A 25,255-nucleotide genomic window follows, 5' to 3' on the forward strand; every position below is an offset into this window, starting at 1 on the left:
AAATGTTTTTGATGCACAAACGTTGTTTTGATCACGAACCGAATAAACCTTATCATTATTGGCAGCCGTGGTGCTGAAGCAAATCTCTGATCTAAAGATGGCATGTTTGGTTCCTGCCTTGCCCGCTCATGTGGCAGTGTCCTTGGGCAAGGCACTGAACAGGGTGTCAGTGTTTGGAAGCTGAGTTGGTGTGTGAATACGTGTTTAGAAATGAATGGGACTGTGACTGGAAAGCTCTTTAGCCCTTCTAAGAAGGTAGTAAATGCTGTAGAAGTATTGCTATTTAGGATATTTTTTTAAATGAAAGATTTTCTCTTTTTTTGTTGGTGTTTCAGAGCCGGCCTTTATCCTGGTGAATACGTCAGGACGCTTTGCAGGGCAGAGAGCTTTGCTGCTCTCACCTCAGCTGAAGGAAAATGACACACACTGTGTCACCTTCCATTACTACATGGGGGGAAGAGACAACAGCCACCCCGGTCACCTAAATGTCTACATCAAAGAAAACAGCAGCCCCATGGGGATGCCAGTGTGGAATGCATCAGGACCAGCCTCTCGCTCCTGGGAACAAGTGGAGCTGGCCGTCAGCACCTACTGGCCCAACTTCTACCAGGTTAGAAAGCAATACTTGCAAAATGTTGCTAAAGGGATGAAACAGCAATTGTAAGCAGCCAAAGTCATTAAAACTTTTTAAATGGCTGCTACAAGACAAAAACAATGATTTCAGAAGGACTAAATCCCACAATGGCCCATTCATAACACCTACGATTATTGATTTGGTTGCCTTGGTATCCATGGTAATATGTTCTCTGCTTTCCATCTGAGCCTGGTCTATTTTTCTAATACTAAGAACTCATTTTCGCTTTCCAATACATGAGTGCTGGCTGGGGCGAGGCGATTCCACACATGCCGAGCTATTAGTTTTTGTCAGGATTGTTTCAAGAGTCCACCAAATGATAATTGATTTCGGTACCCCTAACCCCCCTCTGCTGGAAAGACAAATATTACATCAAAGGTGAAATTCAGAAGACATAAGTCCATCAATACACTGTGGGTTAGGAGGGGGGATGAAGCAGACAGGGGGCAGTGTGGCAAGATGCTAAACATCTTGGCAACAACCAGGAAAGGAGACTACTGCCTGAAACATCACAAATGACAGAACACAGACAACGGAATTGTCAACGGGAAGCCCCCTGATTTATGGCGATGATTAAATTACCAGCAAAGCTGTTAGTAATGATCCATGCCTTTTTGCCTTTGATAATAACCCCCCTGTCAGACTTTCCACCTACTTTTAATTGAGATATTCATGGATTGACTATCAGAATCTGTGCTTACCCAAAGGACGCTCGATATACATTAGATCCAGATGTATTTGTCCGTTTCAGAACATCTGTCCTTTGGGTACCGATGGGCTGAGCCAGTTCATTTGTCTGCTGCCGGTATGTGGAACACTTGGCCTTTTAATTTCCTTTGAATTAGGCTGTAATGAGGCCATAATTGGCACCCAAGACATGCACTTTCACACTTTCATATATTTCATAAGAGACAAAAAAGGAAATGTATAATTGGACATCCTGCCTCCCAGATGACAATGGAGACGGTCTCTCCCTCCACATTCCAAGTTCATTCTCGTTAACCCACACGCATGCACGCACGCACGCACGCACGCACGCACACACACACACACACACCCACACACACACACACACACACAAGTTGTTTACTTGCAAAGGATTTTATTTCAGGAGTGGAAGAATGTCAAACATGTGTGGTGCAGCCTGTAAGGAATCTCTTCACCACACCCTGACTTTGGAAAGAGACCGCCATTCTTATTCCATTTTTATCCATCTGCAGACCAGCGAGGACATTGTTCAGAAACTGCTGGTACACACCCTCTCGGAGCACAGAACCATATGTGCTGCAGAGTTTGATCAAGTTGTCTACGTACGCCTTTGTTGCACTTGACTCTGAAAACTCTCGAGGCATAAACAGGTGTATTCTGTCAGTCCCAGCTGTCTGAGTCAATGGCAGAAAAGATTCTTTGAAACCATGTTTGCTTACAGATTATAACAAATATCATTGCACCATTTCTTCTTTTTGGTCTGGAGGAGTTGAGTGTATTTTTCTGGTTCTAATCGTGTGTTTGTCAGCAGCATTTAGAGAAATCCATCATTCCTTTAGAGAGTTGTTGTGGTGTTTTCAGTACCGAATATGATCTTTTCATCTGTTGTTGAAACAACAACACAAGACAAGAGATTGTGGACTTAACAGCTGCTGTTCATGCCTCCCATTCTTCATTTTTTATGGGCTGTGTGCTAATTGTCTCAGAGCTTGAACCTAATTTAATACTTTCTTGCCATAACACCTGTCACCTGTGACACACAGTGGAAATAATGGCCGTGGCCTGCAGCTGTGTCACCAGCTTCAGCCTGGAGAAGAAACGTTGCTGGGATTTCCTGTGCTGCATTCAGGTGTCTTTTAAAGCTGTGCATTTATCACCCAGTAATGAGTCTGTCTTCTTATCCTCAGATTGTATTTGAAGTGGTGTCTTCAGGGCAACGTGGTTTGCTGGCCATCAAAGACATTGTGGTCCAGGGCCACCAGTGCAGTAAGTCTATTTTCCTTCAACATAAAAGAATATCAGCAAACCCCTGTGTCCGTTCTGTGACTCCATTGTTCAAAGCGGCACAGTCAAACTACGGCCTTCAAAGCGAAGTATATAGTCGATGTGTGAAGCTCACAAACGATTTTTGCACATGGAGTTGGCATGCAGGGACTTAATGTTGGAGAGAACTGAGTCGGTTCTTTGAAAACCAGAATGAAGCTCTGAAGGGTAAAGCCTTCTGCTCTTTCTTTAGAAAACAGTCATTTTCTTTTAGGAAGCTCAGCTCATGTTTATACATGTGCAAACTTTTATCAAAGGATTTATTCTTTATCCCTGGAAAACTGTCTGTTAGCCACTAATGACCCAATAACTGTTTCAAAGGCCCTATATTCTCTCAAATGGCATGTCCAGAAGATGGACTCAAACAGTAATAGACAAAAAAGAAAAGGCTGTTTTAAGAAGTGAAACGTACAATTTTGTAATTTCTTTTTTGTATTTTATAGTGAACACTCCTCACTTTCTGACCATAAAGGGAGTGGAGGTCAACGCTGGACAGACTGCATCTTTTCACTGCACTGTCAATGGACGGAGGAGGGACAACTTCCACCTGTGGCTTCAGGTGACAGACGTTTCTAGGGGCGGCCGTGGTGCAGCGGTAGGGCGGTCGTCCCATGATCGTAAGGTTGCAGGTTCGATTCCCGCCTTGCACGCCCATGAGTCGAAGTGTCCTTGGGCAAGACACTGAACCCCACCTTGCCTCTGGTGGTAGGCGGGCGCCTGTGTTTGGCAGCGGAGCGACCACCAGTGTGTGAATGTGTGTGTGACTGGGTGAAGGGGTCTGTGACTGTAAAGCGCTTTGTCCTTGTAGGAAGAAAGGCGCTATATAAGTATACGCCATTTACCATCTTGTTGGTAAATCTTTCTAAGGTTGGGAACTCTACCTCTTCTTTGAACGCAGTCCTTAAGGCTAGCTTATAAATGTACCATATGGTGTTCTTTGATCCAGTGCACCTTAGTTTTCTTTAAAACATTAATATTCTATTCAATTTTATTTGTGTAGCCTAAATTCATAACAACAGTCGTCTCGATGGGCTTTGTATCGGTGATTGAAAAAGTTAAACATAAAAAAAAAAGGATCATGAATACAAAGAGTTCAATATGAAAATACTAAATAGAACTAACAAACTGACTAAACTATACTGGCATCCCTGCCCTTAGACCCCCCCTCTCTATAAGGAAAAACTCCTAAAAAACCGGATTCCGGAAAAAACGAAGAAACCTCAGGGGTGCCCACATGAAGGAGGGATCCTCCCCCAGGACGGACAGGCGATTTACCAGAACTCTTAGAGAAGAATTTACTTATCTAAATCTACAACTACATATATAAAGTCCAGCCGACGAGCTTCATCCAGTCGTGGTTGGGGGGACAGTCAAAGGCGCGAGTCGAGCCGGAGACAGGAACCACAGCCAGGTGTAGGAGCAGGAGCAGAGACGAGGTAAACGGTCAGGAACTGGAGCACGGATGAGCCAACTGGAGTCTGGAAGCACTCCCACTCCCCAGGAGGGGAAAGAGGGAAAGAGGGACAATTCATGAATCACTGCACCAAACAGAGGCATGGTGAACTAAATGATTGATAATGATCAAGAATAGAGGAGAGGAAGGGTAGAAGTAGATGAGAAAAGAGGACAGAACCCCAGAGCACCATAGTTACCCCAGCTTCAACTTCTAGCAGCCTTTTAAAACAAATAGTTATTAAGTTTAATTTAAACAAATTAACATTAAGTTAAATAATCTCTGAATACTAACTAGTCTGACAATAAGCCTGTTCACAGAGGAATGTTTTCAGTCTAGCTTTGAATGTAGAAACTGAGTCGGCCTCTCTTACATGAGCTGGGAGTTTATTCCATAAAACAGGGGCTTGGTGGCTAAACGCTCAACCTCCAACCGTACTTTTACTAATTCTAGGAACCACAAGCAGTCCTGCATTTAGGGAGTGAAGTGTTCTGATTGGATGGTAAGGGACTATGAGGTCCGTAATATAGGACGGGGCCATTCCATGTAAGGCCTTATAGGTTAACAGGAGGATCTTGAACTTGATTCTAGAATCAACTGGGATCCAATGAAGTGAAACCAAAACAGGAGTGATGTGATCTCTTCTGCTAGTTCCAGCTAACAATCTAGCAGCTGCGTTCTGAACAAGCTGGAGACTTCTTAAGGAACTCTTAGGACACGCTGCTAACAAGGAGTTACAGTAATCCAGCCTCGACGTAACAAATGCATGGATGAGTTTTTCAGCATCACTCTTAGAAAGTAAATTTCTGATCTTAGCAATATTCCGCAGGTGAAAAAAGGCAGTTCTGCATGCCTGAAATATGTGAACCTTAAATGATAAATCCTGGTCAAATAAAACCCCAAGGTTTCTAACTGTGGAATTAGGGGCTATACTTATGCCATCCAGGGAGACTATCTGAGCAGACAGAGTATCTCTGAGGTTTTTAGGACCTAGTATAATGACCTCAGTTTTTTCTGGGTTCAAGAGGAGGTAATTAATTGTCATCCAGGTCTTGATGTCACTGATGCAGGCGTTCAGTTTCTCTATCTGGTCATTCTGGTCAGGCTTCATGGATAAATACAACTGCGTATCGTCGGCATAACAATGAAAATTAATGCTGTGTTTCCTGATTATGTTTCCTAGGGGTAGCATATAAAGCGTAAACAGGATGGGTCCTAAAACTGAGCCCTGTGGGACTCCATAGTTAACTCGAGTGCACTGAGATGAATGTCCATTTACATTAAAGAACTGATACCTATCGGACAGATAGGATTTAAACCACTGGAGGGCAGATGATCCCAATGCTTCCTATGAACACTATGCTTCCTCCCAACTGGTACAAACCCCTGTGTGTTTCCTGACTGCTGAGAAGGCGCTGGGGTGCTAACTGGGTTAGCCCGCGCTACATGTTACGACCTGGCTAGCCAGCTTTGCTTCCACTGTGCGGAGCCGTGCTTCTAACTGTTCCAGCCTGGCCTCCAAGTCTAACACAAGACTACACTTAACACACATACCGCTATCTTCACTAAAGGAGGAAGGATCCTCACTAAACATATGGCACATGGGGCAGGAGAGAAGGGGAAAGGTAGAAGAAGCGGTAGCCAAAAAAGTGCAAAGCTAGGAGTAGCGGTGTTTAGCTAAAGAGAAGTAGTTTATTTAGCAAACTGAGAATAATGTGGACAGTAAGCGGTTAACACAGTAGTGTATTCACTACTAAAAGGTGAATATGTATTATAACTTCTCAGTACTTTTTACAACATTTTAAAGTGTATTTTAAATCATTCAAAGTGGAAGTCTCAATTTAATGGAGTTTAAAAACTACAGGATTAGTTTCAGCCTTAACCTACATAGTGTGAAAACTGAACTATATTCAGCACAACAGAGGATTCCTGGCTGGACTTGGCTCTGATCAGAGATGGTGCAAACCCTGCCAGCTCTGCAGCAAAGCATGTTGGTGGGGGTGGGGATGGGGGTTCTCTGCCAGGTACTCCATCTTTTTAACAAACATGTCCTCATTAGCACAGGAGCTTGAAAACAAACATTAAGTGACGTCCCCTGATGACAGTAATGAAGAAATATTTCTAATGAACAACTGTCCCCCATCTGCCTGCTGTGAGGGGTGACATCTGGGGAGGTCCCAGTGTGTTTTTGTGTGTGTATTCCTGTGTAATAATGTATTCCTGAACCCTGCTGGAACACAAACACTCAGCACTGCACTGATCCAGAGTCCAGAAACACATTGAAGGCACTTTGCTTATTAAAGCTATGAGATTCGAGGCTGAACGGGGCCTTTCTGTTCCAACAGGGCATCGGTGGACGGGAGGCTCCCATGAAAGCCACCAAACCCTGGAACAACCGCCGCTTCATTGGCACCTTCGATGTGGAAAACACCACCAAGGGCGACTCTGGCCGTTACCGCTGCATTGTACACTCAGACAAAGGAGTTGGAGTGTCCAATTATGGGGAACTAACCATAAAGCGTGGGTATTTTTGCAAACAAAATTAAACGTCTGTATTTTAAAAAAAGGTCCTTGTGTTTAAATGAAAATGTCCTCTAAAGTAAGACTGAGCATGCAAGCTTTTTATGTTGATATGTCCCCTTCAGGATTGAATGCTTTTCATGTACCGGCTGTCCTTGACTAAGAACAGTTTCAGCTGAACTCTGGCAGAGGCAAAAGCTGCAGGTTTATAGGAACCTCACTGATGTTTCACTCCTGCAGTCATTTGATATGAATTTATGGAGTCATCCAAAACTAAATCCTGCAAGGCTTCACTTTTCTATAGCCCTATAGACTGGTAATAGCCTTCTATATTTCTTCACCTCAATTTTCTCCCAGTGCTCTCAATTGAATTTACTGCCTCGCTTTATTTTTCCCCATTTTTTGTCTCCAAGCTTTGTGTGATTGATGGATTTAATCCTGCCTGTCCAGATGTAGGACTGTCAGTCATGCAAGAGGGGCAGGCCAGACACAGCACAGTTTAAGAAAGCAGTAAAGTCCCTGGTGTAAAACCTGGGCATAACACAGCGCATCAGTACATTTCTGCTCACAGCAGTGTTTTTACTGGATATTTTAATGCAAGACAAACCAGTATAGTGTCATAAGTGTTTCAAGTGTTGGGATTTCCTCAATTTGGGCATAGTTTGAATCTTTTAACTCGTGCTAATTATATTTTTGAAATTTCACACCTGAATGATGTGGAAGTGCCAACCCTTCTTGGCAACATACTTCTTAAATATATATTGGCTTGACTATGAGTCGCTTTTAGGGCCAAGAAGTGATTGTAGGGCTGTGATCATGCTGGGTTGTGAGGCAGCCCCGGCTGCACAAACTCTCCATTCATTATCATACACAGCCGGTTCCTTCAACAAGGCGACAGTGAATACTTGATTATCCCAGGTAATCACTTCTGCCTTTAGTGCCAGGTTTCCATCAGGGTTCTGCCCTTTTTTGAAAGTGCCCTGCATGTTCATCCAGAGAGCTGGCACTGTCTCTTTTCCATTCTCACCATTTGATGAGCTCTCTTGCAGCGCAGCCAGTGGTTTTGAAAGGAGGATAATTACTCTCATTCCAAGTGCAGCCTGGGAAGAATCACCTGGAGCGCTCACTCAACTCTAACATCTCGCTTGAGGCTATGATACTAGCTCAAGGATGTCAAGGTTGCAGTCATGTCAGCACTAATGAGAACAGCCACCAAAAAAGTTGAAGGCTGGCCGGTCAAGCTGCTGCATTTCCTGTGGCTGCCTCTTCTTGTATCAGCTGCAGATCAATTCTGTACCGACAGCAGTTCAATTAGGAAAGTGACACATAACGTGGACGTCATGCATGTTAATCAGACAGGCTCCAAATACTACAAAAACACTGAAGTGTAACAGCAAAGAAGGTAAAAGGCAAAAATGTGCACACATTTTCTGAAGTGATGCGGCGTGGCTCTGACACCACATGCTGGTTAACGTGTTTGCACGACACTCACTTGCAGCAGTTTTGATGGAACAAGCATCAACAGTTGTCTCATTCAGCTGTCTAGTTTGTCCTCCATGAGCCAACTAGTTGAAAATTGAATCTATGTTTAGGAAATATTAGATCTAAACCTGCTCATGACAAACTTATCACTAAAACCTCAAAAATAAAAGCCATAAATCTTTGTACAGAATGCCTGTTTGAGAATTTAGTACTGATTTTCTCATTAATTTGTGTGATTGCGTTCTGGCAGGCAGGTGCTGTGCAGCTGGCACTGGGCTGTCAGCCCGTCTGCTCGGCGTCACCGCGACAGCTGCTCACTGACCCTCACATACGATCACCATGTCAGGCTCAGAGCTTAAAGACTTGTGGTGTAGGTGTGCAGAGCTTCAAAGTTTGGATTTAGTTGAAGTGGGCGATATGGCCAAAAAGCACAAATTTGATTCCAAATTAGATTTTAATCTATTTTGTTCTCCCTGCTTTTACTTTCTTTAACAAAAATGTATTCCTTAACAAATTATGGAATATATTTATCAAAATCTCTTTTAATTTAACATCTCCTTTGGAAATAGTCTCTAACAGAAAGTTCAACTAAACACAAGCTGCATAAATGTGTGCAGAACAAAGAAGCAGAGGTTTGGGGAGCTACTGCTAGCTTGAACATTGCATAAAGAGAAATACAAGAACGACGCGGCACAGCATTTTTGGTAGAAACAGCCTTGAAACGGATTTTTGATGCTCAAAGTAATGATTCCATTATTTTACAAAGAAAAACTATAGGTGTTGTTTAAAAATGATATGTTAAATGCAAATTGAGAGGAAGTCACATCATCACCACATCGGCTATGTAATGTTACAAAGGCACTACTAATGAAGTTTCATACAGAGCGCTTCTTATTTTATTTATAAAATACAGTTTTTATAAATGTTCTATGAATTAATTTTGTTGCATTTATCTGCCACGTCTTAAAATCCGCTCTGTGAAAATATAGTATGTCTTTAATCCGTGATTTCATGTAGACGACACACAGAACAGCTCGTTAGCATAGCATTTAGGATCATAGCATGATAGCATCATATCATTTAGCATGATAGCAGTAAACATGGTAGCATCATTGTGTAACACCACCACTGTCTGCAAATCAACACTTTTTTATTTTAGTTAACCTTTATTTACCCAGGAATTGTCCCACTGAGATTAAGAATCTCTTTTCCAAGGGAGTCCTTGCTACTTTTTCTTAAAAGTTCTGTTGCAGCTGTGAGTCCAGCAGGTTTTTCTTTCTGTTCTTTCTGAATCCTGGTTCAAATCCTCCCATGTTCCGCTGCTTCATTTGCTTAAACTGAAGCTACACGGAGGAACTAGCAGAATTTATAGGGGTGGGAGGGGCTTCTCGCGGTGCATGCCCTAGTGCTTTTTTTTTCCAGCCTCACTGACTATGGAGTCCTATACTGTTAATAAGTAAATAAGTAAATATTTAATTCAATAAATAAATATGACCTCATGCAAATACACAATCAACCAATAAATCTCTCATAAATATACAAAAAGATCATGAAATGGTGAAAAACCTGCACACAGATTTCAAATTAGCCATTATATTATTCAATATATTTCATTTTGCTTTAAAAACCTGTTCATTATTTTAAAACAGCATTTTAAAATATTCATTTTAATCATGTGGAATATTATTATAATTCTACATCTTTTTCAGAAGCTCGTATTTCAAAATCAATATTTTCCAAAGTAGCTTTGTGTTTATTTCATGTTGCCGTTTTTCACAATGGCTTATTTATTTCATGAAGAGCTTTTGCAGGAGAATTTCTCCTGCAAAAGCTCTTCATGAAATAAAACTGTAGCGTTTGTAATGGTTAATCTTCTATGCATCTGCTATGGCTGTTGAGCAAAGGTTTACTGATCTATAAAAAACATGCATCATTATGGCTTTTTGGTAACGCTTTCTTTTACAGTACAGTACTTACAGTGTATTTAAGTGGTATTTACATGGTACTTAAAGAGTAATTACTGGGTACTTAAAGGTTATTTATATTGTACATTTTATGGATTTAGTGGTACTTACATGGTACTTTTTTGTGTCTTCTCGGTACTTACATGGTACTTGCTGTGTATTTATGTGGTAATATTTATATTATATGCTATGTAGTACATACTGGGTATTATTAATATACTTACTGGGTATTTACATGTTGTGCAACGGTGTTTTTTGTGGTAATTACCACATGTAAGAACAAGGTAGGTACAAATATAGTACCTTGATCTTTAGGTCTGCATTTGTATGTTTCATGGTATTTACCATGAATTTACCACAGAAACTACCCATTAAGTACAATGAAACTGGACTGTAAAAGAAATATTTACACTTGATCTATCAGTCTGGCTTAAGGTTTCAATCACAGCTTCACCGTCACTTTGTGTGCTTGGTGACATGAGTGCCATCGATGTAGAAGGAGGATTAGGCTCTATCATTTTCATAACTCTTTGCATTGCTAAAAAAACTATTTTAATTAATTGGAAAAGCAAGAAAAATATAAATATAAGTCAACACAGAAATCTGCTGTTTGATCATATCAGCTTGGAAAAAATGTCAGCCCAAAGTTCAAGTAACTTTGAAAGAATTCGGTCTCTCTGGTCTCCCATAGCTAACTCCATGACTTAGGGGGTGGGGGGGGCCTGGTCGTCGCTGCTCCTTGCCCTTCTGCCGTGGGCCGGGGTGGGGGTTGGGGCCTCCGGTGCCTGGCGGGGGGTGGTGGGGGCTCCGTTGGTCTGGGGGTTGGGTCCGGCGCCTGGGTGGGGCGGGCTGGGGCGCTGCGTGGTCCTCTGGGCTCGGGTGTGGGGGTGCGTGGTGGGGGGGTGGGGTGGTGGTCTGGCTTGGCTTGGGGGGGTGGTCCCTTTGCCTGTGCTGGGGGGGGGTGGCGGGGGGCGCTGCTCGGGGGGGGGCCCAGCGGCGCTGGATGGGCTTCCCATCTACACCTGGGGCTGGGATCGGCCCTTCCCTGGCTCTGGGGCGGGACGGGACAGCCCTCTTGGGGCCCCCGGTTGCTCTGGGTGTCACCCGCTTCGGCTGCGGGGTCTGGGGGGGGGGTGGGGTGGGGGGTCTTGTCGGCCCTGTCCTGTGGGGGGGCATTCTGGGGGAGGGGGGGGGCACTATTGGTACGGGGCAGGGGGGGTTGATGGGTCGGGGTCTCCGCTGAGGCCATCGGCGGTTTCCCCGGCCGGTTGGCTGCCTCGGTCCCGTCAAGGCCTGACCAGAGCTCTTCTTTTTTTTTTTTTTTTTTCTTTTAACTTGTCCTGTCCAACAGCTGGGCAGACAGACGAGAGCTGAGGGCCTCTTGTGTTGGACATATTTTGCTTTAACAAGAGGGGTTATTAATCTTCTGACAAACCAAAGGTATGTCTGAATAAACCCCTTTTGTAATTGAGGCCAAACTTTATTAATTTCAATCATGTCTGAAAATCTTTGGTGTTGGACCGGACGGAAAAGGAAAGAGGGGAAGAAGAGAGAGGGACGCTAGAGAGAGGGGGGGTAGGGGGTGATAATAGGAGGGGAAGGGGGATAAGACCATGAAGCAGCATACAGCAACAAGTTTACTGGTTGTTAATCATTATGGTAAGGTTCAAATGCAGTACAAAAAGGGCGGGGCCCATCCACACACACACTCAAATGTTATAAACACACCTGCTAGCTGCAAAAATGTCCACCTGTCGACATGTACACAAACCAGATAGTGTTCACACGCATACTTAGGCCTGATAACCAACTAGTGTGAAATATTTCAGTCATTCAGTCATGCAAGCTATTAGTGCAAAGGTGAGCTAACACCAGTGCTCAGGTGAGGTTTTATGTTCTTCTAAAATGGATGGTGGAACGTGAAAAGAAGGAGGGAGAGTGCCCAGCCATCCCCACCCCAAGACCCCCTACCGCAGCAGCAGCGGCAGCCGGAATCCCCCCAACGCCACACGGGAACCGGCAGGGAACAACCGCCGCCCGGGCGACCAAGCCCGCCACCCAGGCCAGGGCCAGCAGGGCCGCCGCAAGGCCCCCAGAGCCAGAGGCCAGGGAAGCACGGAGGGAAAGAGAGCGCCGCCCCAGCCCAACCAGGAGAGCAGCCCCCCCGCCGCGCCGGGAGAACCCAACGCAGAGCCCCACCGGAGAAGGACGCCCACAGCCCCAAACGAGCACCCCACCACCACCCAGGAGTTCCGGGCATCCCCCCGCCCCAACCCCAGGTACGAGCCAGGACCCCCCAAGGGAGACCCGCTCCGCACTCCATGCAGCCATCCGCCCGGCCCACGGTTGGTCCAGGGAGGAGCGAGGCAGGGGGCCCGCCGCCCCCGCCCAGGAGGGGGGAACCCCGGGGAAAAAAAGAGGGCCCACAAGGGGTGTTATAAATATGGCCCGACCAGGCTCGGCCACAGTTGGAAATTTGGCGGGGCCCAGCACTCAGGAGCAAGGACCAGAACCCACCCCCCAGGGACCAGACACCCCCGGCTCAGATGTAATGTGAACTCCCCCACCGCGCGGAGAGAGCACCGCCGGGCCCAGGAAGCCGGCACCCTGGGGACACGGCCGCCATTGCAAAGGGGGGCCCGCACCCCCCACCAGGGAAGAGGCAGGGGACAGATGGACCCAGGTCCCACCTTCCTTGCAAATTGTGTGTGCGTGTATGTGTGTTTGAGATGGTGTGTGTGTGCATGTGTGTGTGTTTATGTTGGGATGTATATATTGAGGGGGGAGGGGTGTGTGTACTAAGGGGGGTGCAGTTAAAATTGGCGGGCCATATTTATAACACCCCTTGTGGGCCCTCTTTTTTTCCACGGGGTTCCCCCCTCCTGGGCGGGGGCAGCGGGCCCCCTGCCTCGCTCCTCCCTGGACCAACCGTGGGCCGGGCGGATGGCTGCCTGGAGTGCGGAGCGGGTCTCCCTTGGGGGGTCCTGGCTCGTACCTGGGGTTGGGGCGGGAAGATGCCCGGAACTCCTGGGTGGTGGTGGGGTGCTCGTTTGGGGCTGTGGGCGTCCTTCTCCGGTGGGGCCCTGCGTTGGGTTCTCCCGGCGCGGCGGGGGGGCTGCTCTCCTGGTTGGGCTGGGGCGGCGCTCTCTTTACCTCCGTGCTTCCCTGGCCTCTGGCTCTGGGGGCCTTGCGGCGGCCCTGCTGGCCCTGGCCTGGGTGGCGGGCTTGGTCGCCCGCGCGGCGGTTGTTCCCTGCCGGTTCCCGTGTGGCGTTGGGGGGATTCCGGCTGCCGCTGCTGCTGCGGTGGGGGTCTTGGGGTGGGGATGGCTGGGCACTCTCCCTCCTTTTTTCACGTTCCACCATCCATTTTAGAAGAACATAAACACTCACCTGAGCACTGGTGTTAGCTCACCTTCGCACTAACAGTTTGCATGACTGAATGACTGAAATATTTCACACTAGTTGGTTTTAAGGCATAAGTATGCGTTTGTGAACACTATCTGTTTTGTGTACATGTCGACATGTGGACATTTTTGCAGCTAGCAGGTGTGTTTATAACATTTGAGTGTGTGTGTGGACGGGCCCCGCCCTTTTTGTACTGCATTTGAACCTTACCATAATGATTAACAACCAGTAAACTTGTTGCTTTATGCTGCTTCATGGTCTTATCCCCCTTCCCCTCCTATTATCACCCCCCTACCCCCCCTCTCTCTAGCGTCCCTCTCTCTTCTTCCCCTCTTTCCTTTTCCGTCCGGTCCAACACCAAAGATTTTCAAACATGATTGAAATTAATAAAGTTTGGCCTCAATTCCAAAAGGGGTTTATTCAGACATACCTCTGGTTGGTCTGAAGATTAATAACCCCTCTTGTTAAAGCAAAATATGTCCAACACAAGAGGCCCTCAGCTCTCATCTGTCTGCCCAGCTGTTGGACAGGACAAGTTAAAAAAAAAAAGAAAAAGAAAGAAATATTTACACTCAATTACATGGCATTTTCAGTACTAAATACTGGGTATGATCACTTGAATATTACTTGGTACTTACCCCTGAAGTACAGTGAAACTGGACTGTAAAAGAAAGTCAGCCCTATTTCCACTCTATTACTTGGTACTTTCAGGAGTATACCGGCTTATTGCTGCATATTGATAGTGACATCAACAAAAATGCAAATACGGAAGTAGCTTTGTTTTAAACTCATTTAGAACAGTGATTTATTGGACTAATTAGTTCATTGGTGGAGCTTGTACTTCATGCCTTGGGTGAAGGTCATGACTGAGAGCATACAAACACAATGAAGAAGAGGAAAATGTGTGTCAGGAATCAGATGAAGACGTCCTGATGCTCGCTGACATCCAACAGGTGGATTGTTTATGTACGATGCTTTTTTCAAAAACTGATCAGCCTAAAAATACCATGGCTCTCTTCTCACTTAGTCTAGGAGGTCATTCAATTCAGAAAACAGTGCGTTTGTATTAACAGTGTCAAATCGACTCTCTTAGATGTCCGTGTTGGTCTACCACAGGAATCAATACTTGGGCCTTTATTGTTTTCTATGTATATTAATGATCTGCCAAACACATGTGGTAATGTTGAATTTCAAATGTATGCCAATGATGCTGTCATCTTCACTAGCGCAAAAAATATTCAAGAAGCAGCCTCTGTTCTTACCTCAGCTCTGGTTCCCGTAAATGAATGGCTTTCTAAATCTTGCTTACTGTTAAATACAACTAAAACTGTTTGTATGATGTTCACTAAGCAACCATTGGACATCAAGCATTCAGGTATATTTTTGGAAGGACGGGAACTAGAAATTGTATCTAAATTTAAGTATCTTGGTGTGACACTTGATTCAACTCTGAGCTTCAAGAGCCATATAAAAAAATATTGAATACAGTAAAATTCAATTTGAATAACTTTAAACAAATACGACCATTCATAACACTTGGAGCTGCTAGAATGTTTTTGCATTCAATGATACTATCACATATTGAATACTGTATTACATGTTGGTCCTTGGCGGGTGTAAATACGAGCAAAACCATAGAATCACTTTATAAAAAATCACCTAAGGTCTTGGATAGAAAACCAATGTCATTCCATGTCTGTAATATCTTGAAAAAGTATAAGTTGTTAAGCTTTGAGAATTTAAACATTTTTAAATTCGCTTGTTTGATGTAGAAGGTGTTACATGGACTTGCTCCGCCTCCCATGTCTGACTTTTTTAAAAAAAGGGCTCACAGCGCTCTCAGGACTAGGGCCTCGTCTCGAGGGGACTGTGAGGTTCCATACAGAAAAACAGCCTTTGGACAAAACGCTCTTTCTGTAAAGGCCAGTAAACTCTGGAACAGTCTTCCACTGTACATCAGGGAGTGTCAAACATTACAGACCTTCAAAACACAGCTCAAGCAGTGGCTGAAAGCAAACCAGTCCTGTAGCCATTGACTTTTAACTTTCATAATGTACCACCTTCTTGTGTTCTTATTGTATCTGTGACTCTGTCTTTTGTTTTGTCCTGTTTTATGTTTCCTGCCTAGGGACTATGGATGCAAATTAGCATCATTGCTATAATCCAGCATGTTTACGCCTATCATTGTTTGCTAGATGTTCATTAATGTGCACTTTCCCTAGTAAATAAAGCTTAAATAAAAAAAAAATTCTGTAAGAGCAAACGAAAAAACTGGTGCCTAACTAAAGTTTTCCTCCTTTTCAGATGCAGCAGATCCAATTAGATCCAGTTGAGGCAGGTTTTGGGTCGCATCGTCCTCACGTCTGGCTCCATCCTTTCAGACTTGTGCAGCACATCTCAAATCCCGGATGGATTAGCTGGTTCGCTTTAGGTGATGTTTGTCAGCAACACTGGAAGCTTGGATTACAGGGATTTTAGGTTGTGAGTTTGGAGATCAGTGTAAGGTCACCATCTGCTGAGAAGGACTTGATGTCTATTCCCCTTTGTGCTGTTATCTCAGAGAATTTGTCTTCCTCATGGTAATATGACTAGAAGCAGTCAGAACATAATGGCATTATTGTAGGAACAGAACTTAAATGAACAGAACTTTAAGACCGTCTGTCATCGCATGTTGACCATACAGGGTGCTAGCTGAAATTTGACTTGTGGTGGTGAGAGAAGAACAGGAGAAAGACATGTTTGTAGGCAGACATAAACTGAAAGGTAGGAGTTGGTGGACACAATGGAAAGGAGAAATGGGACATCCTGCGTGTGGAAGGTGAGATGTTAAAGGTCATCAGTGTTTATTTTTTTTTGTCTCCCAGTTTGGATTTGAGCTGAAAGAGAATGAGAAATTTTGGAAGGTGTTGGTTGGTGTTAGCGTTAGGGAAATGTTTACCTGTGGGTGACGAGAAAGAGATAAAGAAGATTGATGTTCAGGACAGGAATGCAGATGGACAGATGGTGCTAGAAGTTGGATATGTCAGCAGTGATGACATTTTTCCACAAAGAGTTTAGGAAGACATGTTGATGTGATGCAATCTGAGAACAATGAGCCATTAGAGAGAAAAAGCCAGCCAACAAAAGGACAAAGCCAGAGTAAAACTCAGAAAAGGGAAACCAGTGGCATTCACTGGCTAAGGCCAGGCAGACAGCAGGGGCAGACTGAAGAACAGATTCCACTCAGGCATTCAGCCGCCACTGGAGCAGAGGATCATGGGAGCTCTTAAACTTTCCTCCCAGCTGGGTGATTGGTAGGAAGTGGCAGTCTCACTCAGCTCTGCAGGAGGGGTGGGGTCAGCAGCAGTGGAGGAGCTGGACCTCAGCATGAGCTAAATCTCAAACACACACACGACCAGGTGTCGTAACACAGTAAGAAAAAAGTTCCTCTAATTGTATTCTTATTTTTATGATCGACATTCAGACGCAGCTCCTGCAGTAGATGGTTAAGCTCACCAGACCGGGAGAATCTCTGAATGATAACATGAACCCAGACATGGAGACGGGATTACCAATGGTATTTTAGAGTTCTTCACAATAAAAGATCCCGATCTGATAAAAGAACCATTCCATGTACTGTAAAAGACATACACAGACACCACCCCTTGTAGCGATCAGGCTAAAAACATTAGGTGATAGCTCCTCCCACATCTGTCTGAGGTGTTTTATAATCACATTTTTGGACAGGCGCTGAGAAGCAAATTTGTTGTGTGTCAAAATAGAGGTGTCTGACGCAATTTTGAAGTGCAAATTGCGTTCAGTGTGAATGCAGCGTAAATCTCTGAAGTTCTCAGGAGGTTTAGATGAATGTTAAGCAGAAACAAAGCATTATTATGAACGGTGGTGGTGAGATAAATCCAGCAAACATTCAAAAGAGTAATTCAGATCTGTAAACAAAGGTAAAATATTCCACAGGCAACTCCAGATCCAAAAACGGAAAGGTCAGCAACAGACAGGAAACAAACAGAAGAACAAGGCTGAGTGTGGGCACATGTAGGAACAAAATGTCAGAGACGCAAAGTGGAGCCAAGGAATACATGCAGTTTAGAACTGATGAAGGTGTGGTGGGAGGGAACTGTGGCAAAGACCCGACTAGCAACAGCCGCTGGAGGTCTGGCAGCACAAGATAACTTGGATCTGTGTGAAGGAGCGTCTTTGCAGATTTGTGCAGAAAAATGTGATATGTGCTTGTCTGTACTCAGTATAAAGAGGGCACAGATACCAATTTTGTAGCCTTTTTTCCTTTTTTTTTTCATTCATTTTCTACCGTTTTATCCCTTTCGGGGTCATGGGGCTGTTCGGCAGTCTGTCGCAGGTCCACAATCACACACCCATTCACTCTCACTCTCATACCTATGGACAATTTAGACTTATCAATTGACATATGAAGATTGTTTTTGGAAGGTGGGAGGAAGCCGGAGACCCCGGAGAAAACCCACGCATGCACGGGGAGAACATGCAAAAAAAGAAAGGTCCCCCATTGGTGTTCTGTTTCAGGTCCCCCAGTCGGGACTTGAACCAGGGGTACTCATGCTGTGAGACAAGAGCGCTAACCACTGCACCAGCGTACAGCTTTTTAGTTTTCTTTTTCCTTTTTACTCAAACTAACCATTTAGCAGAATGCAGCAATACAAATGTTTCAGATACTGAACAAACCCTCACTTTAAATAGCTAACTTTGATGAGTAAAAATTATCATCCGTCCGTCCGTCCGTCCGTCCATCCATCCATCCATCCATCCATCCATCCGTCTCAATCTTTCAGTAAAAATAAAACAATGTTCAATGGGAGCAGTCTGTCTGGCTTTCTTGGACATTGTCCCATTTAAAAATGTCCTTTTTGTTTGAGTCCACTTGTGCCTTTGATATTATGGTATTTTACATTTATCCCACGGGGGCTGTTAAGAGGCACATACATTATGTCAAACTGTTTTGTGGAGAAAAGGGTAGAGTGGTCTACCTCTGGTTGGAAGGTTGCGGTGCTACATTTACTCTTTCAAATTTACCATGTGTCATTTGTTTTTTTAGGCTTAAAGAGAGTTTTCAATATTTACAGGCATACTTAAAAAGAAAAACACAACACTAAAAACACTTTTTTTTTTCAGAGCCCCCCGTTCCCATTGCACCCCCACAGCTGACATCCATTGGAGCCACCTATCTTTGGATCCAGTTGAATGCCAATTCCATCAATGGGGATGGCCCAATAATTGACAGGGAGGTAGAGTACCGAACTGTGTCTGGGACCATGTATGACCTGCAGCCTGTAGACAAGACCACCCACAAGATTGGCCACCTGGATCCTGACACTGAATATGAAATCAGTGTTTTGCTGACCAGACCTTTGGAGGGAGGCACCGGAGCTCCTGGACCGCCCCTGAGAGCCAGGACCAAGTGTGCAGGTAGGGCTACTATATATTAACTTAGAAAAACAAACTGCATTAGTGTAAAAAATTAAATCATGGTGGTCACCTTGGTGGGTCTTCTCTGCTGTTTTGACCCTGCCACTGAGCGTACATTTTCCCAGGCTGCGTTGCGAAAAACCTGGCTTCATTGTCTCTTGTATACCTCTTTAGGCAGCTGCTCAAGGTATGTTTGCCAGTTTCCAGTCCTTCAGGCATCTGGCTGTATCTGTTAGGTACTTGCTTTTTTATTCCACCTCTTTGAGCCTCTGTCAGCTTACTCACATCAATCCGAGTTGCCTTGATTTTGGCCTCTAACCGTTGCTTCCATGGTGGGTATTGTTTTCTTCCATGGTTATTCTTATAGCCAAGCATCTCAAGGATCGCTGCTGAAGTGTAAACCAGTTCATTGGTTTCTGTGATGGTTGTGGTAGGAATTGCCCTCAATGCTTCATTCACAGTTTCCAGTAGACCTTCAGGCGGTACATCACTTAACCGTTGTAGCTGGTGTCGGGTTGCCTAGTGTTCATTCTAGACATGATCTTGTCTTTCAGGTCAGTTGCTGCCTCGCTCGGGGTAGCTGTAGTTATTGGGGCTGTGTTCCTAAACTGAGAGGGAAGCCGGATGTTTGACATAACCTCCTCTCTGAACTTGCGCTTATATCGTACAGTCTCCGCATTGATTGCGGGGGATACAATCTAAAATTGACCAATGAAAGGTGGAACCCAAAAAGTAGGATAACAGATGGCTGCAAAACTCCTCACTACACACTTTATCCACTTTTCTCAGACAGACATGAATATTTTCACACTTTTCTTAAACTCTCAAACCTCAAAGTTCTTAGAAAAACAGGTCCAGGGGCCTCATTTCTAAAGGTTGTGTACGCACAATAGAAGGCGTACGCCACTCTCTACGCAATAGTTGAGGTTTTTAAAAAGCAAACTTGACGGGAAAATGTGCGGTCCTTCACGCTCTGACCCAGGCGTACGCACAAAAACGGGTGAAATGAGAAACGGCGACACCGTCGGCAGATAGAAAAAAACACGTGAAAGTGAAAATGACAATACTGCCTCTCAGAAATAACATGAAGGGTGGGCGCTGTGAGATGCTGGGTGGGCGCTGTGAGATGCTGTAGTATCGCGAGACTCAACGAGACCGGTGTGGCAACTCAGCTTGGCGGTGCGTAAGTAGCAGAACAAACATTTCATTATTATATCATTTTACTGCCATATCAATTAAGCTGGTAAACTAACATCTGTAAAAGTTGAATAAGCCTTTTGACAGCCTGGAGGACCTGGAGAATTATTTAGACGGCTGCTACAATACCGTCGTTATGGGGAAGACCAACACCACTACTCCTTCCTCCAAACGCGTCCGACCAGAAAGTTCTCCCGGAGCTGCCTCCTCTCCAGGCAGTGGAATCAGTGACGCTTTAGATTCCATTGATAAAAAGCTCTCCAGCCTTGACGGCCGCTTGAATCTGTTGGAGATCCTCCATAGAGAGTTCCAAGGCCTGCGAGAGTCTCTGGAGTTCAGCCAGCAGCAGGTGCAGGAGCTCGCAGCGGAGAATTAGGCCCTCAGAGAAAGTGTCAAAACCTTGAGCAGTGACACCGCTCGCCTTTCTGAGGAGAACCGTTCGATCAAGGAAACCCTCCTGGATCTTCAGTCGAGGAGCATGAGGGACAATCTGGTGATCGCGGGGGTTCCAGAGGAGGCAGGAGAAGACCCGGAGGCGACGGTGAAACGCTTCATGGAAGCCCACCTGAAACTCCCCAAGGAGGAGGTGCAGAAGATCACGTTCCAGAGGGTGCACCGGCTCGGAGGAAGAAGGTCCGACAACCAGCGTCCGCGACCGATTGTAGCCAAGTTTGACAACTACAAGCAAAAGGAGATGGTGAAGGGTCACGGCCGGGAACTGAGGGGGACACATTTTAGTGTCAATGACCAGTTTCCGGTTGAGATCCTGCGGCGCCGAAAGATCCTTTTTCCTCTGAGGAAAAAACACCTTGCCAACGGGTCTAGAGCCGTGGTTTCTGTGGATAAACTCTTTGTAGATGGAAGGCTCTTCCGAGACCCGGAGATCACCCCCTGGCTTTGCTGAAGATCTGACATCCGAAAAAACAGCGGCTAAACGTGTTGAATGAATGAAACCGGCTCATCAATCATCCACACCTCCATCTCGCTGAAGCAGTTTAAGTTTTCTCCCCTCTCATGTTTCTGTTGTTTTTCTTGTTATGTTTGTTTCTTTCTGTTTTTCTTTACCTCTTTCTTCTTTTTAGTTTCCCCCTCTCTCCCCACCTCCTCATATGTAAATTATCCAAAGGTAACACGTCCCCCGGTAAGTTGGTTTCTATTTATGCACGGAAGGGCACGCGCGCGCAGACAAGCGCGCACACGGGCAAGCACACGCGAACCAGCACACACTCGCGGACATCCCGCAAACACCTCACATAAGCCCACATAGGACACATGCAACATGCAGCTCACGCAGTCAGGAAACGCGCACGCACACAAACGCACAGTGTTTCTTCATCGATCAGCGGGCACGCGCACATGGACCGGCACACACTCTATTTAGCCTTACATTCTCTTGGTCAGAGCAGTTATGAACAGTCTTAACATCGTTAGCTGGAATGTGCGTGGGCTTGGCTCTGGGCCAAAGAGATTGAAAGTGTTATCTCACCTGGATGATCTTAAAGCAGATATAGCTCTACTGCAGGAGACCCATTTATGTACACAATCTCAGGACCTCCTGTGCAGCTCAAAATTTCCAGTCATATATTCTTCTAGTTATAACTCCAAGCAAAGAGGAGTTGCTGTTTTGATTAATAAAAATGTTACATTTACACATAAGGATACAGTTACTGACCCAGAAGGTAGATTTGTAATTATTAATATATCCATTCAGAATAAGGACTATTGCATAGCCAGCATCTATGGTCCAAATGTTGACGACTCTTCCTTCTTTCACAGATTCTTCACCTCACTCTCAGCTCACTCTGACTCCACAATCATTATAGGAGGAGACGTCAATCTGGTTCTGGACCCTGAACTTGACAGACTCAGCACAGCAGCAGCCCAGCGCACATGGAGGTCTGCAAGTATTCTAAAGCAGTACATGAATGATCTGGGTCTCTGCGACGCGTGGCGCTCATGTCATCCAAGCACTAAAGGGTTCACCTTTTTTTCTCCAGTTCACCGCTCACACTCCCGTTTAGACTATTTATTAATCAGTAACTCTCTTTTAAAAGAAATTAAAAGTTCCAACATTCATCCGATTATTATCAGTGATCATGCACCAGTCTCTGTAAACATTTCTAGGGAAAAATCCACACCCTCAGGTACAACCTGGAGGTTTAATACGTCTCTGTTAAAAGACCAGGAATTTCTTGAATTCTTTAAAAAAGAATGGGCAACCTTCCTAGAATTCAACAATACTCCAGACATCCCACCGTGCATTCTGTGGGAAACGGCAAAGGCAGTCATGAGAGGGAAAATCATTTCTTATTCAACGCACAAAAAACGCAAAGAGAAAGCAGATTTATTAGAATTAGAAAATAAAATCAAAACCCTGGAGACTGCTTATGCTGCTTCTGCACAGGAACGCATTCTGGGAGATCTGAAAAATTTAAAGCTGCAGTTAAATGACATCATTAATAAACAAACACAATTTCAAATACAAAGGCTACGACTTGAAAGATTTGAAAACTCTAATAAATCTGGCAAATTTCTGGCTAATCAGCTTAAAATTAATAGAGAAAAATCATCAATCACCTCTATTACGGACCAAACAGGAAATATCACTCATGACCCGGTCAAAATTAATAACGCATTTGAAAACTTTTATAAAAACTTGTACACACCACAGATCAATCCGTCAGAGCAAAGTATTGACTCATTTCTTAATAATGTAAACCTACCCAGGTTAAATGAGGATCAAATAACTAACTTAGACTCTCCGTTCTCGTTGTCTGAACTTCATGAAGCTCTGTTACTTATGCCTAATGGTAAAGCACCAGGGCCTGACGGCTTTCCTGCTGAGTTTTATAAAGAATTCTGGGAACAGCTGGCACCAACGTTTTATGAAACGGTCACATCTATCAATGAAAGCCAATCAATGCCACCTAACATGAACTCAGCCAACATAATTCTTCTTCTAAAACCAGACAAAGATCCCACTAGTCCTTCAAGCTATCGCCCTATTTCTCTAATCAATGCAGACGTAAAAATTATCTGCAAAGCACTAGCACAGAGAATAGAAAAAATCACTCCTCACATAATTGACTTCGACCAAACTGGATTTATCAAAGGCAGACACTCGGATGACAATCTCCGAAGACTTGTTAATATAATAGATTTTGCCACCATTAACAACCAGGAAATGTCCATACTATCACTGGATGCTGAAAAAGCTTTTGACAGAGTAAACTGGAAGTTCCTTATTGCCGCCCTCCATAAGTTTGGTTTTGGAGAAGCATTCATCAAATGGGTCAAAATATTATATCACAACCCCAATGCATCAGTTAGAACTAATAAACAGACTTCAAACAGGTTTTTTCTTGGAAGAGGAACCAGACAGGGCTGCCCACTCTCTCCTTCTCTTTTTGCTATATTCATTGAGCCTTTAGCTGCAGCAATAAGACAGAATGAAAGCATTAAAGGAATCAAAACTAAACACAGCCATCATAAAATTAGTCTCTATGCAGATGACATATTACTGTTTTTAAGTAATTTACATTCTGTAAATGAAACGGCAACAATCATTAATGAATTCTCCTCTATATCAGACTATTCCATTAATTGGAATAAGTCTGTTTTATTACCACTGAACAATAATGCGGAGCAAAGACTCACAATACCAGTTAAATCAGGAAATATCAAATATCTGGGTATCTACTTTTCCCCCAAACTATCAGAACTGGTGCAGCTAAACTACACCCCATTACTGAAAAACATACAGGACGATCTAACACGCTGGACCAACCTGCCTCTGTCCCTTATGGGCAAGGTAGCCACGGTTAAAATGAAAATCTTACCCAAAGTTAATTATCTCTTCTCAATGATTCCCACACAACCGCCATTAAAATGGTTCAAAACATTAGACTCATCCATATCAAGCTTTTTATGGAACAATAAACCTGCAAGAATTAGTCTAAAAACTTTAAAATCTGCAAAAAGCTGTGGAGGATTAGAATTACCTAACTTCCACAAATACTTTCTTGCAAATAGATTACAATACATCTTAAAATGGTTAAAAAATAATCCAGAAACCAACTCATGGTTAGACTTGGAACAGGCGTTATGTGGAAAGATCAACCTGTCAGATCTTCCATTTATTAGCCAAACAGTTAAAAAACAGGATTGCTTCAAAACTATTAATATAAACGCCACTTTAATAGCCTGGTGGGAATTTCTCAAAATATCAAAATCATCAATTCAACCGTGCAAAATGACACCCATCTGGAACAACCCAGACATCCTCATAAACAAAAAAATTATCCACTTCCCAGCTTGGCAAGCAGGGGGCATAAAACAACTAGAGCACGTAATTATTGATAGAAGATTCATAACTCCCCAGGAACTTCAAGACAAACATGGAATAAATAACTTCTTGGAATATCAGCAACTTAAATCAAGTATTACTAAAAAATTTAAATACAGAGACAACGATTTAAAGCTACCAGATGTAGTTACCACTCTGATCAATTTCTCAATGAATAAAACTCTCTCCAAAATATACAAACTTTTATGTAATTTAGATAATAACATTTCACTTCCGACAACAAAATGGGATGCGGATTTGAGCATCAGCACAGATGAAAGCTTTTGGTCAGAACTTTGTCTAAACACCTTTAAACTGACAAAAAGTCCAAATCTGCAGCTAATCCATTTTAAAACCCTTCACAGAATTTACTACACTGGACAGAGGATGTTCAAGATGGGTCTCAGCAACTCAGACATTTGTCAGCACTGTGACAGTAATCTACCCGACAATTACATGCATGCACTGTGGTTCTGCACGCCTGTCCAGGCTCTCTGGCAGCAGGTATGTGCCGATTTATCAGTCTGGCTTAAGGTTTCAATCACAGCTTCACCGTCACTTTGTGTGCTTGGTGACATGAGTGCCATCGATGTAGAAGGAGGATTAGGCTCTATCATTTTCATAACTCTTTGCATTGCTAAAAAAACTATTTTAATAAATTGGAAAAGCAAGAAAAATATAAATATAAGTCAACACAGAAATCTGCTGCTTGATCAGATCAGCTCGGAAAAAATGTCAGCCCAAGGTTCAAGTAACTTTGAAGGAATTCGGTCTCTCTGGTATCCCAT

General features: G+C 44.1%; 1 protein-coding gene across 1 annotated transcript in view; it reads left to right on the forward strand.

The window, feature by feature from the left end:
- ptprm (protein tyrosine phosphatase, receptor type M) overlaps window positions 1-25,255 on the forward strand; it is a gene marked incomplete in the record, with an annotated part of 229,034 nt that overhangs the window by 48,737 nt on the left and 155,042 nt on the right. The window contains 5 exon segments of the mRNA XM_023964783.1: window positions 336-610; window positions 2,530-2,608; window positions 3,109-3,224; window positions 6,464-6,638; window positions 18,632-18,925. Coding sequence (XP_023820551.1) covers window positions 336-610; window positions 2,530-2,608; window positions 3,109-3,224; window positions 6,464-6,638; window positions 18,632-18,925 — 939 coding nt within the window.

The sequence above is a fragment of the Oryzias latipes genome, chromosome 17, assembly GCF_002234675.1.
Source record: "Oryzias latipes chromosome 17, ASM223467v1".
NCBI lineage: Eukaryota > Metazoa > Chordata > Actinopteri > Beloniformes > Adrianichthyidae > Oryzias > Oryzias latipes.